The sequence below is a fragment of the Saccopteryx bilineata genome, chromosome 3 (genome assembly GCF_036850765.1).
Source record: "Saccopteryx bilineata isolate mSacBil1 chromosome 3, mSacBil1_pri_phased_curated, whole genome shotgun sequence".
In the NCBI taxonomy this organism is placed as follows: Eukaryota; Metazoa; Chordata; class Mammalia; order Chiroptera; family Emballonuridae; genus Saccopteryx; species Saccopteryx bilineata.
Genome location: NC_089492.1, coordinates 265,725,197 through 265,745,649, shown reverse-complemented (window position 1 = coordinate 265,745,649; position 20,453 = coordinate 265,725,197). Strand labels below are relative to the sequence as shown.

At 43.4% G+C, this 20,453-nt stretch overlaps 1 protein-coding gene and 1 long non-coding RNA gene across 4 annotated transcripts in view; one reads left to right on the top strand and one right to left on the bottom strand.

Annotated features, from left to right (window-relative positions):
- Positions 1-20,453, bottom strand: part of LOC136331347 (uncharacterized) — a 41,439-nt gene that overhangs the window by 3,858 nt on the left and 17,128 nt on the right. Inside the window, exon 3 of one of the 2 annotated variants that reach the window (XR_010730474.1) lies at positions 16,021-16,078. This is a non-coding gene — a long non-coding RNA (uncharacterized lncRNA). Of the gene's footprint in view, positions 1-15,953; positions 16,079-20,453 lie in introns of those variants that run through there. The other variant, XR_010730473.1, reaches the window with a different exon arrangement.
- Positions 1-20,453, top strand: part of AGO1 (argonaute RISC component 1) — a 40,019-nt gene that overhangs the window by 13,466 nt on the left and 6,100 nt on the right. Inside the window, exons 3-14 of one of the 2 annotated variants that reach the window (XM_066269659.1) lie at positions 378-498; positions 958-1,139; positions 1,532-1,668; positions 1,893-2,027; positions 2,179-2,266; positions 2,883-3,030; positions 7,315-7,434; positions 7,789-7,920; positions 8,047-8,180; positions 12,168-12,352; positions 19,622-19,781; positions 19,968-20,058. In XM_066269659.1, coding sequence (XP_066125756.1) covers positions 378-498; positions 958-1,139; positions 1,532-1,668; positions 1,893-2,027; positions 2,179-2,266; positions 2,883-3,030; positions 7,315-7,434; positions 7,789-7,920; positions 8,047-8,180; positions 12,168-12,352; positions 19,622-19,781; positions 19,968-20,058 — 1,633 coding nt within the window. The remainder of the gene's footprint in view (positions 1-377; positions 499-957; positions 1,140-1,531; positions 1,669-1,892; positions 2,028-2,178; positions 2,267-2,882; positions 3,031-7,314; positions 7,435-7,788; positions 7,921-8,046; positions 8,181-12,167; positions 12,353-19,621; positions 19,782-19,967; positions 20,059-20,453) is intronic. The other variant, XM_066269660.1, reaches the window with a different exon arrangement.

The window sequence follows — 20,453 nt, the reverse complement described above, 5'->3', positions numbered from 1 at the left end:
TGAACCAATCGAGCCACTGGCTGTGAGAGGGGACGAGAAAAGGAGGGAAGAGAGGGAGGGGAAGGGAAGCAGATGGTCGCTTCTCATGTGTGCCCTGACTGGGGATTGAACCTGGGATGTCCGCACGCCAGGCTGACACTCTATCCACTGAGCTAGCCAGCCAGGGCCAAAGTCTGCATTTTAATTAGATTTTTCAGGTGATTCACATGAACGTTCAAGTTTGAGAAGCACAGTGATAGAGTAGATAGATGAGATTAAGAGTACGGTAGTTGCTAGGAGAGAATGTAGTAGATGGGACATTGCATGCCCTTGAGTTACTTCCAAAAGCTTGAAGTGGTAGTCTTTCAGCTTCCACAGGCTGTTCCTATTCCCCACAGGGAAGTGGTGGAATACATGGTCCAGCATTTCAAGCCTCAGATCTTTGGTGATCGCAAGCCCGTGTATGATGGAAAGAAGAACATTTACACTGTCACAGCATTGCCCATTGGGAATGAACGGGTAAGGTGGGAGTCAGGATAGACCTGTGTCGGGGGTCTGAGGTGGGACAGAGCTCATGTAAGCCTGTTTCAAGTCTGGCAGTCCAGAGAGCTCTTTCATCTTTTGTACTGAGCAAGTGTGTTTTAGGGTGAGGAATGGATAGGTGCTGCTGTTTATTTAACATAGTATATGTCCCTGTTCTAGACAGTTGGAGAGTAGACTGTCTAGAACAGGGCTAGCCTTTAATAGACCTAGCCCTTAAGGACTTTCTTCTAGGTGTGGTTGAGAGAGACAGAAGCACTGAGCCAAGGTGGCTGGAGACTAAGGGGCTGCATTTACTCTGAAGTCTTCCTTGTGAACCCCTATCAGCTAAGGCAGATTCTAAGCAAATCCATGGGGTGTGGACAGTTGGGGCAGGGCAGAGAATGTTGTACTTTGGGAAAGCATTGGCAATCCTTCGCCCCTTTTTCTCTACTGAAGGTTGACTTTGAGGTGACAATCCCTGGGGAAGGGAAGGATCGAATATTCAAGGTCTCCATCAAGTGGCTAGCCATTGTGAGCTGGCGCATGCTGCATGAAGCCCTCGTCAGTGGCCAGATCCCTGTTCCCTTGGAGTCTGTGCAAGCCCTGGATGTGGCCATGAGGCACCTGGCATCCATGAGGTACTGGGTATAGTTAGTATCCGGGCTACTAGTGATGTCGGAGCTGCTCTGGGGGGAGGATGGGCACAAATTAAGGTCCTACAGTGTGCCTTTCAAACAAAATATTCTTTGAAGCCCTACCATATGCTAAATAAGCATGTGTATACATTTAGATGGTTTAAACCACTGGCCCTGTCCCTTTTAGATATCTTTGGGCTGCACCCCATCTGTCCCTGCAGGGCAGAGAAAGGGTAGAGACTTTCACAAGGTCACTTACACAACTAATAAAGGATCAGAGCTGGAATTAAAGCCCTGGTGTCCTGCCTTCCAGGCCAGGGCTCCTCCGTGCCCAGGATGCCTCACAGGGTGGGGGCCTGTGCCCGAGGGACCAGTTCTCTGCCTGTCCCTGCCAGGTACACCCCCGTGGGCCGCTCCTTCTTCTCACCGCCTGAGGGCTACTACCACCCGCTGGGGGGTGGGCGCGAGGTCTGGTTCGGCTTTCACCAGTCTGTGCGCCCTGCCATGTGGAAGATGATGCTCAACATTGATGGTGAGTGGGGAGAGCTATGGAGCCAGGGGCACCCTGAGTCCAGTGACCACACTCCCAGCCTCATCCCTCCCAGCTCTGCAACCACACTCCTAGTCTAATCCCTACAGCCCTGGGACCCCTCCCCCATCCCAATACTCTATAAGGAAGAGGGTGTTAAGAGTAGTATCTCCATTTATTTGGGAAGATAGAACCTGAGCTGAGCTATACCTACTTTGTCCCCACAGTCTCAGCCACTGCCTTCTACAAGGCACAGCCGGTGATTGAGTTCATGTGTGAGGTGCTGGACATCAGAAACATAGATGAGCAGCCCAAGCCACTCACGGACTCTCAGCGTGTGCGCTTTACCAAGGAAATCAAGGGTGAGGACCCAGCCAGACAGGGAGGGGTAACAACCTTACTTTCTCTTTAGCCCTAAAAGGAAATCCCCTTTGGATATATTCAGGGGAAAAGGCCAAGCCTGGGAACATGAGCAACCTATTCCAACCCTGACAAGCAGTATGTATATTCTAGGCCTAAAGGTGGAGGTGACCCACTGTGGACAGATGAAGAGGAAATACCGGGTGTGTAATGTTACCCGCCGCCCTGCTAGCCATCAGACGTAAGTTGACAGGGCTGCTAAGCCATACTTTTGGTGGTAGATGGCTGATATTTCAACACACTCCCTTTACTTCCTCCCACCTCACCAGGCCCTGAGAATGAGCCTTGGTCTGGCCCTAATTTCCATTAAGCTGTTGGAATTTGTCATCCCTCTCCCAACCTTCCCAGGTGCATTCATACCTTCCTTACTGGTTTTACCTTCTTAGTCTCCACCTTTCCTCTGAGGGCCTTTACCATATGCCAGGCATCTTCCCCTGACTCCTGTATCAGAACTGTTTCAACTTTATTTTTCCTTCTGAAAAAGAAAGTTCCTGGGCTAGACCTTGGGGAGGCTCTCACTGATTTTATCTACCATCTTGATTTCCCACTAGACTGGATTATGATGAGTACCTACTGTGTGTCAGATGAGTCAGGTATGGTCCTGAGGGTTGTGGAACTTGCCTCTCAAATCTTGGCTTCTCTTTTGGAGCCCTAGATTGCCTGCTTTCCCAAGAGTGGCAGTACTCGAAAGAGGCTGGGTAGAGATAAAGCTAAGTCTGGGGCTTCCCATCCCTATAGGTCTAGAGAGGTGGCATTCAGTTCTGGGCTATGACCCCTCCTTCCTTTCCCCCAAACAGGTTTCCCTTGCAGCTGGAGAGTGGACAGACTGTGGAGTGCACAGTGGCACAGTATTTCAAGCAGAAATACAACCTTCAGCTCAAGTATCCCCACCTGCCCTGCCTGCAGGTTGGCCAGGAACAAAAGCATACCTACCTGCCCCTAGAGGTGAGGCTGCCAAGTAATGGTTGGACTGGGGAACAAGCATTGTATCTGCACAGGGATCATCAGAGGTCTGGTTTTTCATTTGTAATCTCTCCTCTTCATTTTGAAGTTTGGAAAATTGACATTCTGAGAGATATGAGGTCATTCTGTGAATGCAGGCCTTATTTTTACCTGCTGTATTTTTTTTTTATTTCCAATCCTGCTCTCATGTATTTTCAAGGCTGCCAGCCAGAGGCGAAAGCTGTATATATACTGTTTAATAAGTAATTATTTTGTTTAGGACAGAGTTCAAATACCTACATTCATGCCCTTTTTTTTTTTTTAGATTATTTATTTATTGATTGATTGATTTTACAGAGAGAGTAGGGGAGGATTGAGAAGTAGTTGCTTCACTCTACCTGTTCATTGGTTGCTTGATGTATTTGCCTTGACCAGGCAAGCCTAGGGTTTTGAACCAGCAACCTCAGCATTCCAGGTTGGCACTCTTTATCTACTGTACCAGCACAGGCCAGCTACATTCATGTCTTCTTAATTTCTCTTTGCCTGTCTTCTGAAGCTGGGGATCTTAAATAACCTAGAGATACAGCCTGACCAGGTGGTGGCACAGTGGATAGAGCGTCGGACTGGGATGCCGAGGACCCAGGTTCGAGACCCCGAGGTCGCCAGCTTGAGTGCGGGCTCATCTGGCTTGAGCAAAGCTCACCAGCTTGGACCCAAGGTCGCTGGCTTGACCTAGGGGTTACTCGGTCTGCTGAATTCCTGCGGTCAAGGCACATATGACAGAGCAATCACTGAACAACTAAGGTGTTGCAACGAAAAACTGATGATTGATGCTTCTCATCTCTCTCCGTTCCTGTCTGTCTGTCCCTGTCTATCCCTCTCTCTGACTCTCTCTCTGTCCCTGTAAAAAAAATAATAATCTAGAGATACATGTGTACCTTATTTTTTGGAAAATGGAGATGAATGTTAACTTCCTGATGATCCATGTGTTCTTTTTGAAAAAGTTTTAGCCCCAGTGCTTCAACAGACATTTGAAATCCTGTGATTAAGAAAGAATAATACTACTTTTTTTTTAAGATTTTATTTATTTATTTTTTAGAGAGGAAAGAGAGAGAGAGAGAGAGAGGAGGGGGGAAGAAGCAGGAAGCATCAACTCCCATATGTGCCGTGTCCAGGCAGATCCAGGGTTTTCAACCAGCAACCTCAACGTTCCAGATCAATGCTTTATCCACTGCGCCACAATAGGTCAGGCAGCACTACTTGTTAAATTATAGACTATAAATATAGAACCATTGGACTGCATTTGGTTAGCTATATACTAGCCAAAATGTCTAATGAGAAACTACTGCTGTTGTCTAGTTGCTACTCAAAGTGTGGTCAGTGGATCAACAGCATGGGCATTACTGAGGAGGTCATTTGAAATGCAGTCTCAGGTTCCACCAGACCTACTGAATCAGAGTCTGTTTTTTTAGCAGAATCCATAGGGGATTCATATGAGCATTAAAGTTAGAGAAGCTGCTAGCCTATTGTTTCAGTTATTGTGATCAGGGAAGACCTCTTTTAAGAGACATTTGAGCTGAGAATCACATTGTGAGATACAATCAACCTTGTAAGGACCTAAGGGAAGAGCTTTTCCAGGCACAAAGTAAATAGTAATTACAAAGGCTGTAAAGCATCAGGAAGCAGGATCTTTTTGAGCGATAGAGGGCATAGTGTCTGGCATATGGTGTTTGAGGGAAAACATAGTAGGAGGTGATTTTGGGGAGAAGTTCAGGTTCAAATCATGTAGGCTGTCATAGCCTGATGGGAATTTTTTTTTTTTTTTTTTTTTTTTAGGAATAGTTTTATCAAAATATAATTCACATACTGTAAAGTTCACTCTCTTAAAATATACAAGTTAGTGGGGTTTTTTAGTATTTTCACAGTTATGCAATTGTCACTACTATCTGACACAAACATTTTCATCACCCCCAGAATAAAGTCCATTACTATTTTTTTGCCCCCACCTCTACCCTCCAGCCCTTGGTAATCACTAATCCATGTCTGTCTCTGCATTTGTCTAGTCTAGATATTTCATATAAGTTAAATTATATAATATGTGGCCTTTTTTGACTGGCCTATTTGACTTAGCATAATGTTTTCAAGGTTCATTTATGTTATGTTACAGCATGTGTCATAATTTCTTTCCTTTTTAAGACTGAATAATTTGTTGTATGTATATACCACATTTTGTTTATCCATTCATTCATTGGCAGCACTTGGGTTGCTTCTTCCTTTTAGCTATTGTGAATAATGCTGCTGTGAATATAGGTGTACAAATATTTGTACCAGCCCCTGCTTTCACTTCTTTCAAGTATATGGCAAGAAGTAGAATTACTGGATCATATAGTAATTTTGTGTTTAATTTTTTGAGGAATCACCATACTGTTTTCCATAGTGACTATTTTACATTCCCACCAGCAATGCCCAGTTTTTCTATAAACTTACTATAGTCTTCTTTTCTTTCTTTCTCTCTCTCTCTCTCTCTCCCTCTCTCTCTCAGAGCAAAGATAGAGAGGGAGTGGGAATAGAGAGACAGACTCCTGCATGCATCCTGACTGGGATCTATGTGGTGACCCTATCTTGGGCCAATTAGCTCAAATCAACTGAGCTAATTTTAGCACCTGAGGCAGACACACTCAGACCAGCTGAGCTATCCTCAGCACCCAGGACCAATTCTTGAACCATTCAAGCCACTGGCTATAAGAGGAGAAGAGAGACAGAAGGGGGAGAGGGAGGGGGAGAGAAGCAGAGAGTCGCTTTTCATGTGTGCCCTGAATGGGCTCTAATCTGGACTTTTGCATTACCAGCTGACATTCTGTCCACTGAGCCAACTGTCCAGGCCTTAGTCTTTTTCTTATTGATTCTGCAGATGAAATCATCTGTAGTGAGTGCTAAAACTTAAAGCTTCTTTCAAGAGAGTAATCTCACAAATTTTAATTCTGGATTTCATTAAGTGAATTGACTAATTCATGTATTATTTGGGATACAGAGTTCAAGGGCAGGTGACCTTGTCCTGGTTTCCCCAACCATTGTTCAGCATGACTCTGCTGAAAATTATGGAAAGAACTAGTACTTGCATAGTGTTGGCCTTGTGGAAGCAAGTTATATATTTCATTTTTCCTAAATCCTCACAACTTGATGAGACAGCTAGTGTTTTTTTCCCCATGACTGAAAATAAAGCACCAGTGAAGTGACCTAGACCTGCCCCAGGTAACATCACCTAGAAGTGGAAAAGCTAGTCTTCAAACTAAAGTCTTCTAAACCTACTGGTTTTCTCTACTCTGCCAAAAGGCTTCCTGTTCATGGCATCTTCAATATAGTGTATTGGGGAATGGAAGTCTTCTGTATCACTAGAAAGTCTTTTCTGATCCCTGCTGTATTCTGTTGGGCCCAAATCAGAGGGACTGAGCGGCAGGATATTTCTCATACCAACAGAAGACACTGTCAGTCAACAGAGACAGTGATTTTTGTAGTCCAGGGGCTCAATGGTTATCTGTAGGCTGGGACTCAAGAGTTAAGAGCCATCCCTTATTCTTTTGGTGGGTTGCAGGATGGAGCAACAGACTGCCTGCCTTCATTGGAGAGTGTCTACTACCTTAAGGATCCAGTTTATATCATATATATTGAGATTTTAGTATTCAGAAGAGCTCTATACTGGGACCTTTGGTAAATAATAAGTTATCCTGCAATTTATTGAGTATTTACTGTGCTCCAGAACTATTCTCAGTCCTATAAGTGCTTTATTTTATTTAGTCTCCCCAAAAACCCTGAGATTATTACTGTTCTCTCCATTTAACGTATGAGACCTGAGACCAGCTCTGCTGCTGGATCCCTAGCTCTTTTTTTTTTTAATTTATTTATTCATTTTTAGAGAGGAGAGAGAGAGGGAGAGAGACAGAGAGAGAGAAGGGGGAAGGAGCTGGAAGCATCAACTCCCATATGTGCCTTGACCAGGCAAGCCCAGGGTTTCAAACCGGCGACCTCAGCATTTCCAGGTCGATGCTTTATCCACTGCGCCACCACAGGTCAGGCTGGATCCCTAGCTCTTAATCACAAAGTGGCTATATTGGCTATATTGTCTTTGGTATTGCACATGGCTATTTTTTAACTTACTTGTATGCCCAAGGGATTCTGCAGTCTCTTTCCCAGGGCTGACAGCCAAGGTCTCTTCCCTTACTGTGGGGCTCTTGAGTATAGGGTGGACTGAACTCAAGCCAGAGCTACCTATCCTTCTTGTTTCCTCAGGTCTGTAACATTGTGGCTGGACAGCGCTGCATTAAGAAGCTGACCGACAATCAGACTTCGACCATGATAAAGGCTACAGCTAGGTCGGCCCCAGACAGACAGGAGGAGATCAGTCGCCTGGTCAGTGGGGCTGCAGAGAAACGTGTTTGGTTGCTCAGTCACTGGGGCCCCTGGTATAGATGCATTTCTGCCTTGGCAGTATGCTCAGGACACATGTCTAGATTTGTTGCTTGGGATTCCATAGGACCACTCTTACTTCTTGACTGTAGTTACTTTGTTTCTTATTTCTTTTTCCCCTTTTTTATTACTTCCCTATGTTATCCATTCCCACTTACATCATCTTCCACTCTCCCTCTTTTTTTTAGGGCTATTTCTCACCAATCTCAGCAGCCCAGGGCATTCTACTTGGGATCCAGAGGGTGAGTAGTATTGCTAACTGCTGCTTTCCTGAGATCCACTTCTTTTGTCTTGCAGATGAAGAATGCCAGCTACAACCTAGATCCCTACATCCAGGAATTTGGGATTAAAGTGAAGGATGACATGACGGAGGTGACAGGACGAGTGCTGCCGGCGCCCATCTTGCAATATGGCGGCCGGGTGAGCAGGGTCAGGGCCAGACAACATCTCTGGGGTATTTTGGGGGGAGGTTGGTTGAATAGCCAGGGGCTTTTGCTCCCCTACCCACCTGGCTCTACAGAGGCTCACCTGGACTACCCCTTTGCCTATCCTCAGAACCGGGCCATTGCCACACCCAATCAGGGTGTCTGGGACATGAGGGGGAAACAGTTCTACAATGGGATTGAGATCAAAGTCTGGGCCATCGCCTGCTTCGCACCCCAAAAACAGTGTCGAGAAGAGGTGCTCAAGTAAGGAGGGCTGGGTGTTTGGATGGAAGGGTGGTAAGAGGACCCTAGAGTTGCCTACTTTCCCCTACCCCCAAGAGGCCAACATTTGATCTGTTGTGTGCTCTTGCTGAGTCTTGACTCTGCCTCCTTGTGCTATCTGGCTCAAACTTCTGCCTGTTTCTTTTCTGCCAATCTGTGGTCAGGAGTCTGGATAAGGAGCCGTACCTGTTCAGAGATAATGATTTCAGGGCATAAATCTTCTAAGGGAGGCCTGAATTATTTTATTGTTATAATTATTAACCTGGTAATAAATAATAGTAATGACTATAATGTTTGTGCCAACATTGTACCTCATGTTATGTTTTTTTACTTCATCTTCACAGTAAGTAGGTGGTGGTATTTCCATTTTCAGGAGACTGGGGCTCAAAGAGGTTAAGTAACTTATACAAAGTATGCATATCAAGAAAGTCTCAGAGTTGGGATCAAATTCAGATCTGAGGCTTCAAAACTTAAACATTCTTAATTGGAAACAAAAAAGAGCAGTATTCAGCTGGTCCTCTGAGCTTTCCTCTCCTGTGCATAGAATTTGTTTAGTCAGGACCAAGTAACCTGAATTAGGTGAACATTGAGTTGTGAAGGCCTCTGAGCCACCTGTGGCTGAGGGGCTAGGAGTAGACAGCACTAAAGAAAGTGATATAGCCAAATGGTATAAAGGAACAGGTTAGGGGAGTCATGGTCTTGAGTAAGTGAACGAGTAAGTAGAAGAGATCACTGACTCTTCCCCTGCAGTCTTTTTTCTAAAGACAGCTAAATTGAGATATTTTTCAAATACCACAAAATTCACTTATTTGGTAGTTCCTGCAGTCTTTTGAAGTGGTGTTTTCCTATTTCTCTGGAGCTGGGGTGGTATCAGTATACTCTGAGGCTGAGGAAGAGTTGGTGGAGCTGATCACGTTGGACAATTACAAAGATAATAGAGATCTGTACCCTGGTGGGTTCAGTTGTACTTGGAGTTTTCATAAGAATTAGTGACAGCAGTCCTTGATAGATGTGGGTACTCGTGGGTACTAGGCTGCTCTGTCCCCCTTGTTCCCCTCGCCCTTCATCCCTCATAGGTTCACAAGTACTACCATCACAATTGTAGTTTCTTTTAAATGAGTTCCTCTTGTCTCCTTACCTGGGTTCTTGGTATTTTAGCCCCATTTAAGCTAGGCTTCTCTAGCCTTGGTCTAGCATTGGAGAGCGGGTCCTTGGTAGTATTGAAAGGCTTCCAGTTCTCTACCTTTATAACTTTGTGTCACCTTGTTGGTAGCTCTATTTTCTCTGTGCTTTCTCTTATTCCTGTGTTTTCCCTTGCCCCATTATTTTGAGAAATAATTCATTGGGGATGGATGAGGGAGTACTAGGGCCAACCATCAGAATTTTTCAATTGGTTAAAGAGGCCCCTGTACTTCAACTGTATATCACCTCTAGTGTAGAGTTTCAAGACCTTCCTTATTCTAGACTTATCTCAACACTTTGTGGCCCCCAGCACTGTACACAATATCCCAAATGATCTGGTAGTAGAGAAAAGATTGGGACTACTAGTGTGTCTTGAAGTAGAGACACACTAGTAATGGAATCTAGTAACACCTTGTTTTTTTCTGTTGGTTTGTTATTAGTAGCTACATTGCAGTCATATATAATGGAAGAGAAATAGAAACAAATACTGTTAATAGTGTCCATCTAAGGCCTGGCTCTTATTTATATGAAACAATGATCAGGTTGTATTTCTTTATTCTAAGATTTATTTTGAAAAATTAAAAAGAATAATATGGCAAATACTCATGTATCCATCATCCTGAGTTTTATCATTTATTTTATTTTACTTATTTTAGTGAGAGGAGGGTAGGCAGAGACAGACCCCTACATGCACCCCTACATGCACCTGGACCGGGATCCACCTGGCAAGCCCACTAGGTGGCCATGCTCTGCCTGTCGGACTGTTGCTCTGTTGCTCAGCAACTGAGCTATTTTTTTTAGTGCCTGAGGTGGAGGCCACTGGAGCCAGCCTCAGCACCTGAGACCAATGGAGCCATGGCTGCCTGAGGGAGGGAGGGAGGGAGAGAGAGAGAGAAGTAGAGAGGGAGGGTTGGAAAAGCAGATGGTAGCTTCAGTATGCCCTGACTGGGAATTGAACCCAGGACATCCACTTGCCAGTCTGACATTCTACCACTGAGCCAACTGGCCAGAGCCCATATTTATTTTTTTAAGTAGATAAAATATTATTATAGCTAAATTTAACATTTCCTTTATATCCTCCATTCTGATCCCATTTCTTCCTTTTGATGCAGCTACTGTCAGGAATTATTATAACCTTCCTATTCAATGTGTACTTTTTATTTACCTATATGTACGTGAATGATTTAAAATTTTACATAGCAGTATTATACAGTATTTGTCTTTCCTGTGTGTGTGTTTTTTAAATTGATTTTGAGAGAGGGAGAGAGAGACAGAAGCATGAATCTGTTCCTGTATGTGCCCTAATGATCCAGCCAGCAACCTTTGCGTATCAGGACGATACTCTAACTAACTAAGCTGTCCAGCCAGGGCCTTCTTGAGTTTTTTAACTAAATATATGAAATATGCTTATTTTCTTGCTGCATAGATTTTTCAATTGTATTGATATTTATATGCTATATAATAGCATCCTCTACAGTTTGCTTTTCTTTTCCCCATTTGTACATTATTGCTTTTAATCTGAATGTAGGATTTTCAAAAATTAAATTTCCTGCTGTTTATTTTAGTCTATTATATTTTTATGTAGCTTAATTTTTTTTTAAATATCTTTTATTTTATTTTATTTTTTTTAATTTTTTTTATTCATTTTAGAGAGGAGAGGGAGAGACAGAGAGAGAGAGAGAGAGAGAGAGAGAGGAGAGACAGAGAGAGAGAAGGGGGGAGGAGCTGGAAGCATCAACTCCCGTATGTGCCTTGACCAGGCAAGCTCAGGGTTTCGAACCGGCGACCTCAGCATTTCCAGGTCGACGCTTTATCCACTGTGCCACCACAGGTCAGGCTATGTAGCTTAATTTTTAAAAATCTATTGCATGTGTACCTTCTCTTCCAACTTTGTTTCCCCCCGCCCCCAGGCTAAAGCCCTAAAGCTAAAGCAGAGTGGCTAATTATGCTTTCTCATTCTCAAAGAACCAGTAGGGGAGGAGGGAGCTCATTTTAACTGAGGATCTCCCGTATTCCAGTCACTGTTGGACCTTATTTTAATTTGAGAGAAAGGGCATCTGCCTATTGCTATGTACTTGTTTCTTTTTATTAAATTTAATTGATTATTATTATTTTTTATTGCTATACACTTGTAACAGCACAGAAATAGCTGCTTGAGTGGGAAGTGATGAGGACCCTGAGAATTCCCACAGGTCCCTTCTCTGGGCTCCCTCAGCTCTCTGCTTTTACCATTGAACACTTAGCAAACTTTTTCTTTTTTTCTTTTCTTTTTTTTTTTTCTTTTTTCTGAAGCTGGAAACAGGGAGAGACAGTCAGACAGACTCCCGCATGCGCCCGACCGGGATCCACCCGGCACGCCCACCAGGGGGCGATGCTCTGCCCATCCTGGGCATCGCCATGTTGCGACCAGAGTCACTCTAGCGCCTGAGGCAGAGGCCACAGAGCCATCCCCAGCGCCCGGGCCATCTTTGCTCCAATGGAGCCTCGGCGGCGGAGGGGTGGAGAAGCAAATGGGCGTTTCTCCTGTGTGCCCTGGCCGGGAATCGAACCCGGGTCCTCCGCATGCTAGGCCGACGCTCTACCGCTGAGCCAACCGGCCAGGGCCAGCAAGCTTTTTCTTGTCCTACTCAACTATAAATGTTTTTGACACTAGCTCTGATCATGTCTCATTCATGTTAGAATCTCTCTGTGACTGTCACAGTGCTAGGAACTTAAGAGGGAGGCATTTGTTCAGAGGTATTAAAGTAGGACTTACTGCCTCCTGTCACGACCATACTTGTGCTGCAGGAACTTCACGGACCAGCTGCGGAAGATTTCCAAGGATGCAGGGATGCCTATCCAGGGCCAGCCTTGCTTCTGCAAATATGCGCAGGGGGCAGACAGCGTGGAGCCCATGTTCCGGCATCTCAAGAACACCTATTCAGGGCTGCAGCTCATTATTGTCATCCTGCCAGGGAAGACGCCAGTGTATGGTACAGTTCTCTCGGGACAATGATAACGATTATAGGACTCTTCTCAGGGTAGTTCCCTGGAGGCTCTGAGGCAAGACTCAGTGTGTATTCTTAGCTCTAGCCAGAGCTGAGCTGTTGTTCCTTAATGTCAGTGCTCCTCTTATATGAGAAATATCAGCCTGAATGAGCCATTAAGCCATCCCAGGTCCTGCCTATCTGCCCACACTCCCTTCCAGTAACATTGATTGAGGTCTGTGTGCTAGTCTTTATGCCAGGCTAAGCTGGACTAGATACAGAGATGGGTTAGTCCAGATTCCTGTTCTTAGAAGAGTGTTATCTTTCAGGACATAGTGCAGCACACCCAAGCAGAATGTGTGTGATGGTTCTGTTACTGCCTGTGAATGACTTGGACTTTTTGAGAATTATTTTCTTTTTCCCTTTTCTTCTTTTTAAAGAATAGGAATGGCTATTTACATCTTTGGCTCAGTACTTTTCTCACTCCCTTTTCTCTTCCTTCTTTCTTTGCTCAACCTGTGTGGCTTTTGCTCCATCTTGCTACCTTTGGAACTGCATTCTCTTTAACCCTCAAATGTCTTCAGTTTTCCCATCCTAGGGCACATTACCACAATCTGCCATCTCTTAGCTTTTGTCTTTTTATTTTCTTAATCTTTTTGAGTGGGTACCCCCACTTAACCACTTATCCTTCGCCTTTTTCATCTATTTTCATTCTACTTTTCTCTGAAACCTTCTTTGCAGAGGGTCACCAGTAACCTTTTTCAGTTCTGTTTGGCTTCTTGATATTTTTTTCCTGTCTCTTCTTACTTATTTTTGTCATTACCAGGATTGCCTGGTATTCTCCAAATTTCTGGACTCTGCCCTCTCCTTCTGTTTACATCCTAGTGAGATTCTCATGCATTCAGTTGCTTCAGTCATCACCTATTATTATATATTATAATGTATGATTAAAAATCTTGATCCAACCCTTGATATCTCTGTAGAGTCACAGTCTGTCCCTTTGATCTCTCTCCCTTACATCATGAATTTATTGATGACATGTATGTGAAACGCTGTTAGATCCTGAATACACTGGCGACAAAAGCAGATGCAGTTTCTGTCCTCATATAGTGTTTTGGTGCACCACTTCTTTAGTAGCTTGTCTTCTCTGTACACCAGTAAGCAGCCTTTTCTTTACTTTTCTCCTCTGTGTTTGACATCATAATTGTTTCTGTGTACCTTCATCTAAACTTCGGTGGCAGCCTTTCTTATTTCTGCTTCAACTCTAGTGTTCTTTTTTATAGTTCTAAGATAGTATTTCCTGCTCTACCCACACTTCTCAACTTAGTTCTAACATTTCTTCTTAAATCTTTTTTGGTTACGTTATTGAATGAGACTTTTTGTAGCTGTACTTTGTAAAGAACCTTCATTGGTCCCTATTCACAAAATAAAAGGTTTTCCGGGCCCTGATCTTAGTTTAACCTTTTCAGCTTTATCTGTACTTTTCCCATTGCCATACATACAGAAAAGATCACATGTTACATACAGAAAAGATCACATGTTCTGGAATTAGATAGAATTGGATTTTAATCTGGCTAAACCAGTTTACTGGCTTAGGCAAATTACCTAAACTTTCTCAGCTTCATGAATTAATTATATAAAAAGCAGCATATAATATGATGACTAGCACATACTAGATACTCTAAATGTTCATTTTTTTGTGCTTTCCAATCTCTGATTTTGTTTACATCATTTGCCTTTGCCTAGAATATCTAAGTACTTCTTATCCTCCACCTTGCCCTTAAAATTCTCTCCATCCTTCAAGTTCCAGTTGAAATGCACTTATTCCTTGATGCCTTCTCTTGTCATCTCACCTGGATGATGAACATGGTCTCTGGATTCTTCTAGAAATTTTATCAGGTTGCTGATACTATTTTAGGATGGATTAGATCTGATTCTGTGCTGAAACATTTCTTCTGAATCCATATACCTAAGGTAGTGCCTTTCACTGACATAATACTCAGTAATTACTTGTGAAGTTGGTTGACCTCTAATCCATGTTCCTTATGGGCCTTAAATTGATGGCCCTTGGATGGACAATAAAGATGCTTCTTTTTTTTTTTTTTTTTTTTGCTCCTGTATTTTTCTGAAGCCGGAAACGGGGAGAGACAGACAGACTCCCGCATGCGCCCGACCGGGATCCACCCGGCACGCCCACCAGGGGGCGACGCTCTGCCCACCAGGGGGGCGATGCTCTGCCCCTCTGGGGCGTTGCTCTGTTGCGACCAGAGCCACTCTAGCGCCTGGGGCAGAGGCCTAGGAGCCATCCCCAGCGCCCGGGCCATCTTTGCTCCAGTGGAACCTCGGCTGCGGGAGGGGAAGAGAGACAGAGAGGAAGGAGAGGGGGAGGGGTGGAGAAGCAGATGGGCGCTTCTCCTGTGTGCCCTGGCTGGGAATTGAACCCGGGACTCCTGCACGCCAGGCTGACGCTCTACCACTGAGCCAACCGGCCAGGGCCTTAAAGATGCTTTTTAGGAGATCTGCCTTGAATAATTATCTATGTTTCTGGTTCCCTCCCTTAAAGGTAGAATCCAGTTGTTTTGGCTTTCCTTGGCTGCACTTATATATAGTGCAGTATGCTTGGGAAAAGGTAATGCTTACTTAGAGAATTTTCTCTTCTCTGGGTTCAGTAATGTTATATATCTCTATAGTCTTATAGCTTATATTAGGCCTTTGGATTTCTTCCACTTACATGCTGTTCCTTGATTATACCACTTATACAGTGGGACTGTCTGTCTAAGCATTAAGTAGGCAGGTAAGAGGCACAGTCAGATTATTCTAAAGAACTTTCACCTTCCCTCCTAGGAGGCTGAGTGAATGGAATTCTCTCTGTGATGGTCAAAGTAAATGTAGTTGCTTATGGTTGCCCTGAGAGTATAGAAGGGCAGTGTGACATTTGCCCAGTTTTGATCTACCATACTTTTTCCTGTCCTTAGTATTTTTAATTCTTTTCTCTGCACTAAGTTAATACTATTGTTGTTTTTTAATGTAAATTTGTTATTTAAGTATAATATACATATAGAAATCTTATGTACTCAGTTCAATAAATTTTCACAAAGTGTCACACCTCTGTAAACAGTATCCAATTCTGTCTGGCAGTAGAACATTATCACAATCTCATGCTCCCATCAATGATAACCACTGTTATTCTGGTTTCTAACACGGTATATTAGTTTTGCCTGTCTTTGAGCTATATATACATATAAATATATAAATGGAATCATATATTATGTACTTTATTTATGTCCATCTTTCACTCAGCGTTTGTGTGATTCATCTATGTTTGTGTACTTGTAGTTTGTTACAACTTTAAATCATGTGAATATAACACAATTAACATATATTCATCCATTAATTACACTGTTAATGGACACTTTGGTTTGTTTCCAGTTTTTACTATTATAAATGATGCTTTAGTGAACATTCCTGTGCATGTCCTTTGGACATATATACCCATTTCTATTGGGTGTTTATCTAGGGGGAATTTTTTTTTAAGATTTTTTATTAAGCAACTAGTTATAAAACATCTTTTTTAAAAGATTTTTATTCATTTTAGAGAGGAGAGAGAGAGAGAGAGAGCGCGCAGGGGGTGGGGTGGTAGGAGCAGGAAGCATCAACTCCCATATGTTCCTTACCAGCAACTTCAGCATTTCAGGTTAGTGCTCTATCCACTGTGCCACCACAGGTCAGGCCCTAGGAAGAATTTTAAGCATACAGATTTACACTTCCACCAGGAGTATATGAGAGTTCTAGATAATTCTTTATCAAACTTGGTACTGTACTATTTCTTATTTTAGCCATTCTTATAGGTATTTGGTGATAATGTGTTGTGCTTTTTAATTTTATTTTTCTGCTGATAAGGTTAAGTATTTTTATATGTTTATATGTTTATTGGCTATTTCACTAGTATCTTTTGTAAAGTACCTGCTCAAGTCTTTTTCTTTTTTAAATTGACTTAACTACCTCCTCCTCTTTCTCTATCTCCCTCCCTCCCTCCCTCCCTTCCTTCCTTCCTTCCTTCCTTCCTTCCTTCCTTCCTTCCTTCCTCTCTCTCTCTCTCTCTCTCTCTTTCCTTTTTTTGTGATAGAGATAGAGAGAGGGACAGACAGGAAGAGAGAGAGATGAGAAGCACCAATTCTTCGTTGTGGCTCCTTAGTTGTTCATTGATTGCTTTCTCATATGTGCCTTGACTGGGGGGGTTACAGCAGAGCTAGTGACCCCTTGCTCAAGCCAGCGACCCCACACTCAAGCTGGTGACCTTAGGGTTTTTCTTTTTTTTTTTTTTTTCTTTTTTTTTTCTTTTCTGAAGCTGGAAACAGGGAGAGACAGTCAGACAGACTCCCACATGCGCCCGACCGGGATCCACCCGGCTCGCCCACCAGGGGCGACGCTCTGCCCACCAGGGGGCGACGCTCTGCCCACCAGGGGGTGATGCTCTGCCCATCCTGGGCGTCGCCATGTTGCGACCAGAGCCACTCTAGCGCCTGAGGCAGAGGCCACAGAGCCATCCCCAGCGCCCGGGCCATCCTTGCTCCAATGGAGCCTTGGCTGCAGGAGGGGAAGAGAGAGACAGAGAGGAAAGCGCAGCGGAGGGGTGGAGAAGCAAATGGATGCTTCTCCTGTGTGCCCTGGCCGGGAATCGAACCTGGGTCCTCCGACGCTAGGCCGACACTCTACCGCTGAGCCAACCGGCCAGGGCTGACCTTAGGGTTTTGAATCTGGGTCCTCTGCATCCCAGTCCAATGCTCTACCCACCGTACCACCTCCTAGTCAGGGTAACTATGGTACCTTTTTCTTAACTTATTTGTAACTGTCCTTTAAAATTTCTTTATTGAATATGTGTTTATATTATATACACATCTTCTCTGCTCTGTGATTACCTTTTACTCTTTTGTGGTGTCTTTTGTTGAATAGAAATTTTAATATATTTTTTAATGTGTTTTTTTTTAAGTGAGAGGAAGGGAGATAGTGAGACAGATTCTAGCATGCACCCCAACCAGGATCCACTGGGCAACCCCCATCTGGGGCCGATGCTTAAATCAGCCAAGCTATTTTTAACACATGAGGCTGATACTTGGACCAACCGAGCTATCGTCAGTGCTGGAGACCTATGCTAGAACCAACTGAGTTACTGACTACTGGAGGGGAAGAGGAAGAGGAAGAGAAGGGAGAGGAGTAGGGAGAGAGAAGCAGATGGTCACTTCTACTGTGTGCCCTGACTGGGGATTGAATCTGGCATGTCCATATGCCGGGCCTACGCTTTATCCACTGAACCAGCTGGCCAGGGCCGAAATTTAAATTTTTAATGTAGTCAAATTTATCAATATTTTTCCTTTATGGCTAGTACTTTCTGTGTCCTACTTAAGAAATTCCAAAGCCATGAAGATACTAATCTATGTTTAAAAAAAAATTTTTTTTTTACCTTTCATATTTAGAACTGGTCAGTGTCTACCAGAAACTGTTGCTTTCTTTGTCTTCTATATGTGGTTGCTCTGTTGGTGTAAAGCCTGGCGTCTCAGCTTCCTGCCTACACCTAGAATTAGTAAATGTACCTAGAATAAGCAGCTACAGCAGATAGCCTACCTCTGTGAGATTCCCCACTGGACTTTTAGCCCTTCTAGTTCTTATTAGTACTTCTCTGCTGCCTTCAAAAAGATGATTTCTGTATTTTATCTGGCTTTTCTGAATGTTTTCTATAGAATCACTGGTTTACCACTAACTGCTCCATCTCTCTTCAAAGTGGAAATGATCTCTTTTGCTTTTTTAATACGCTCAAGTCTCTCCCATTTGAAATATACCAAACTTTTTTTTTTCTTTCTTTTTTGGTGAGGGGAGATAGTGAGACAGCCTCCCATATGCACCCCGACTGGAATTCACCCAGCAACCCCATCTGGGGCAATGCTTGAGTTCCAAGCTACTTTTAGTGCCTGAGGCTGATGTGCTCCAATGGAGCTATCCTCCATGTCTGGGACCAATCTCGAATCAAGTGAGCCATTGGCTGCAGGAGAAGAAGAAGGAGAGAAGGAGGAGAGGAATGGAGGAGAAGCAGATGGTTTTTTCTCCTGTGTACTCTGACCAGGAATCAAACCCGAGATGTCCTAATGCTGGGCTGATGCTCATGCCACTGAGCCACTGGCTAGGGCCCCAAATCCTTCTTTGATCCTACATCTCCTTAGTACTATATCACCAAAAGTTTTTGCCTTGATACATTAATTTTTTGCCTTAATAACACTGAATCCAAAGAACATTTCTGGTCCTTATTTTACCTGATCTGTAAGCAGCATTTGACTGTGTTGAACACTTGTTTCTGCTTGAAACACTCTCTCTTCCCTTGGCATTCATGATACAACTGTCTTGATCTTCCTCTTAGTTTTCCAGATGTTTTCCTTTTTAGACTCATCTTCTTCCTGTTCTATAAATATTGGGAGTTCCTGAAGATTCAGGTCCAAGCTCTCTTACTATTCTATTATTTTCCTTGGTAATGCTTCAAGATCATACCTTCACTTACTGCTTGTACCTACGTATCTCACAAATTTTCTTCTCTGTCTGACTACTCTTCAGCTTCTAACTACTACACCCAGTTGCCTAGTTGATATCCTCAGTGGGATAACCAAAAAGCACTTCAAACTCAAAATGTCTCAAAAAGAGTTTGATGTATCTATCTGCTACAAAAGCAAGAAACACAGAAGTTATGCAAATTATTTTCCCTTACATATGTAGTCTGAGTCTTTTAAATATCTCTTGAATCTATTTGTTTCTCTCCATCTCAACAACTGCCACCTTAATATAAGCTACCTTCTTTCTTCCCTATGTCAGTCTCTGCGCTCCTTTGTAGTAACTTTGGCTTTTTAGTTCTCAGACATATAATACTGTCTCCTATCAGAGTGCATTTTTGCATGCTGTTCCCTCTGCCTGGATTGCTGTCTCCCACACTCCACTTCTCTTCTGAGTCCTTTTTTCTCGTTAGATTTCTCTTCAATCAACTTAGTCCTATTCTGGCTAGGTTATTATCCTCTGTGATAATGCTGTCATAGCTCCATGAAATTTTCTGTTGTAGCATGTATCATTGTTATACTCCATGAATTTTAAGATTAGTCACTAGACAGTAAACACCATAAGAGTAAGGACCCTATGTGTTTTTGGTCACCATTGTCCCTGGCAACCCATATATTGCCTGGACTAGTAGGCATCCATTAAGTATTTGAATGCACTAATCAGTTCTTTCCCTGCTCGTAGCTGAAGTGAAACGTGTTGGAGATACACTCTTGGGAATGGCTACACAGTGTGTGCAAGTGAAGAATGTGGTCAAGACCTCACCTCAGACTCTGTCCAACCTCTGCCTGAAAATCAATGTCAAACTTGGTGGCATAAACAACATCCTAGTCCCACACCAGCGGTATGAACTCTGTTGCCCACCTTGCCCTTGTCAAGCAAGGTACCATTCCGGGGAATGATGAAAAGATAGGACCCTGGCCAGGCAGAGTTGAGTCAGGCACAAGGGAGAGAGGACCAAGTAGGTGCTAGATGGTACCAGGAAGAGAAGAGCCATCTCCTGACCATTTGTTTTCTCTTCCTTGTTCAGCTCTGCAGTCTTTCAACAGCCAGTGATATTCCTGGGAGCAGATGTTACACACCCCCCAGCAGGGGACGGTAAAAAGCCTTCTATCACAGCAGTAAGTGACATTCTCTACCTTCCTTATAAGGTTCTCTTAGCTCCGAGCTCCCATGACTACACATGATTTCCTTCCCTTAACTCTGGAGCCTGACCCTTCATAAAGCCTTTCCCTTTTAGCTGATTATCTCCATTAACCACTCCCTTGGTATCTTCATAAAATTAACTGTATAATCCCTTTTTCTCTCCCCCAATGAGAGCAATGAGAGTATAGGCCAGTGGTAGTCAACCTGGTCCCTACCGCCCACTAGTGGGCATTACAGTTTTCATGGTGGGCGGTAGTGGAGCAACCAAAATATAAATAAAAAGATAGATTTAACTATAGTAAATTGTTTTATAAAGATTTATTCTGCCAAACTTAGTGAAAATCCAACATAAAGTACTTGGTAAGTAATT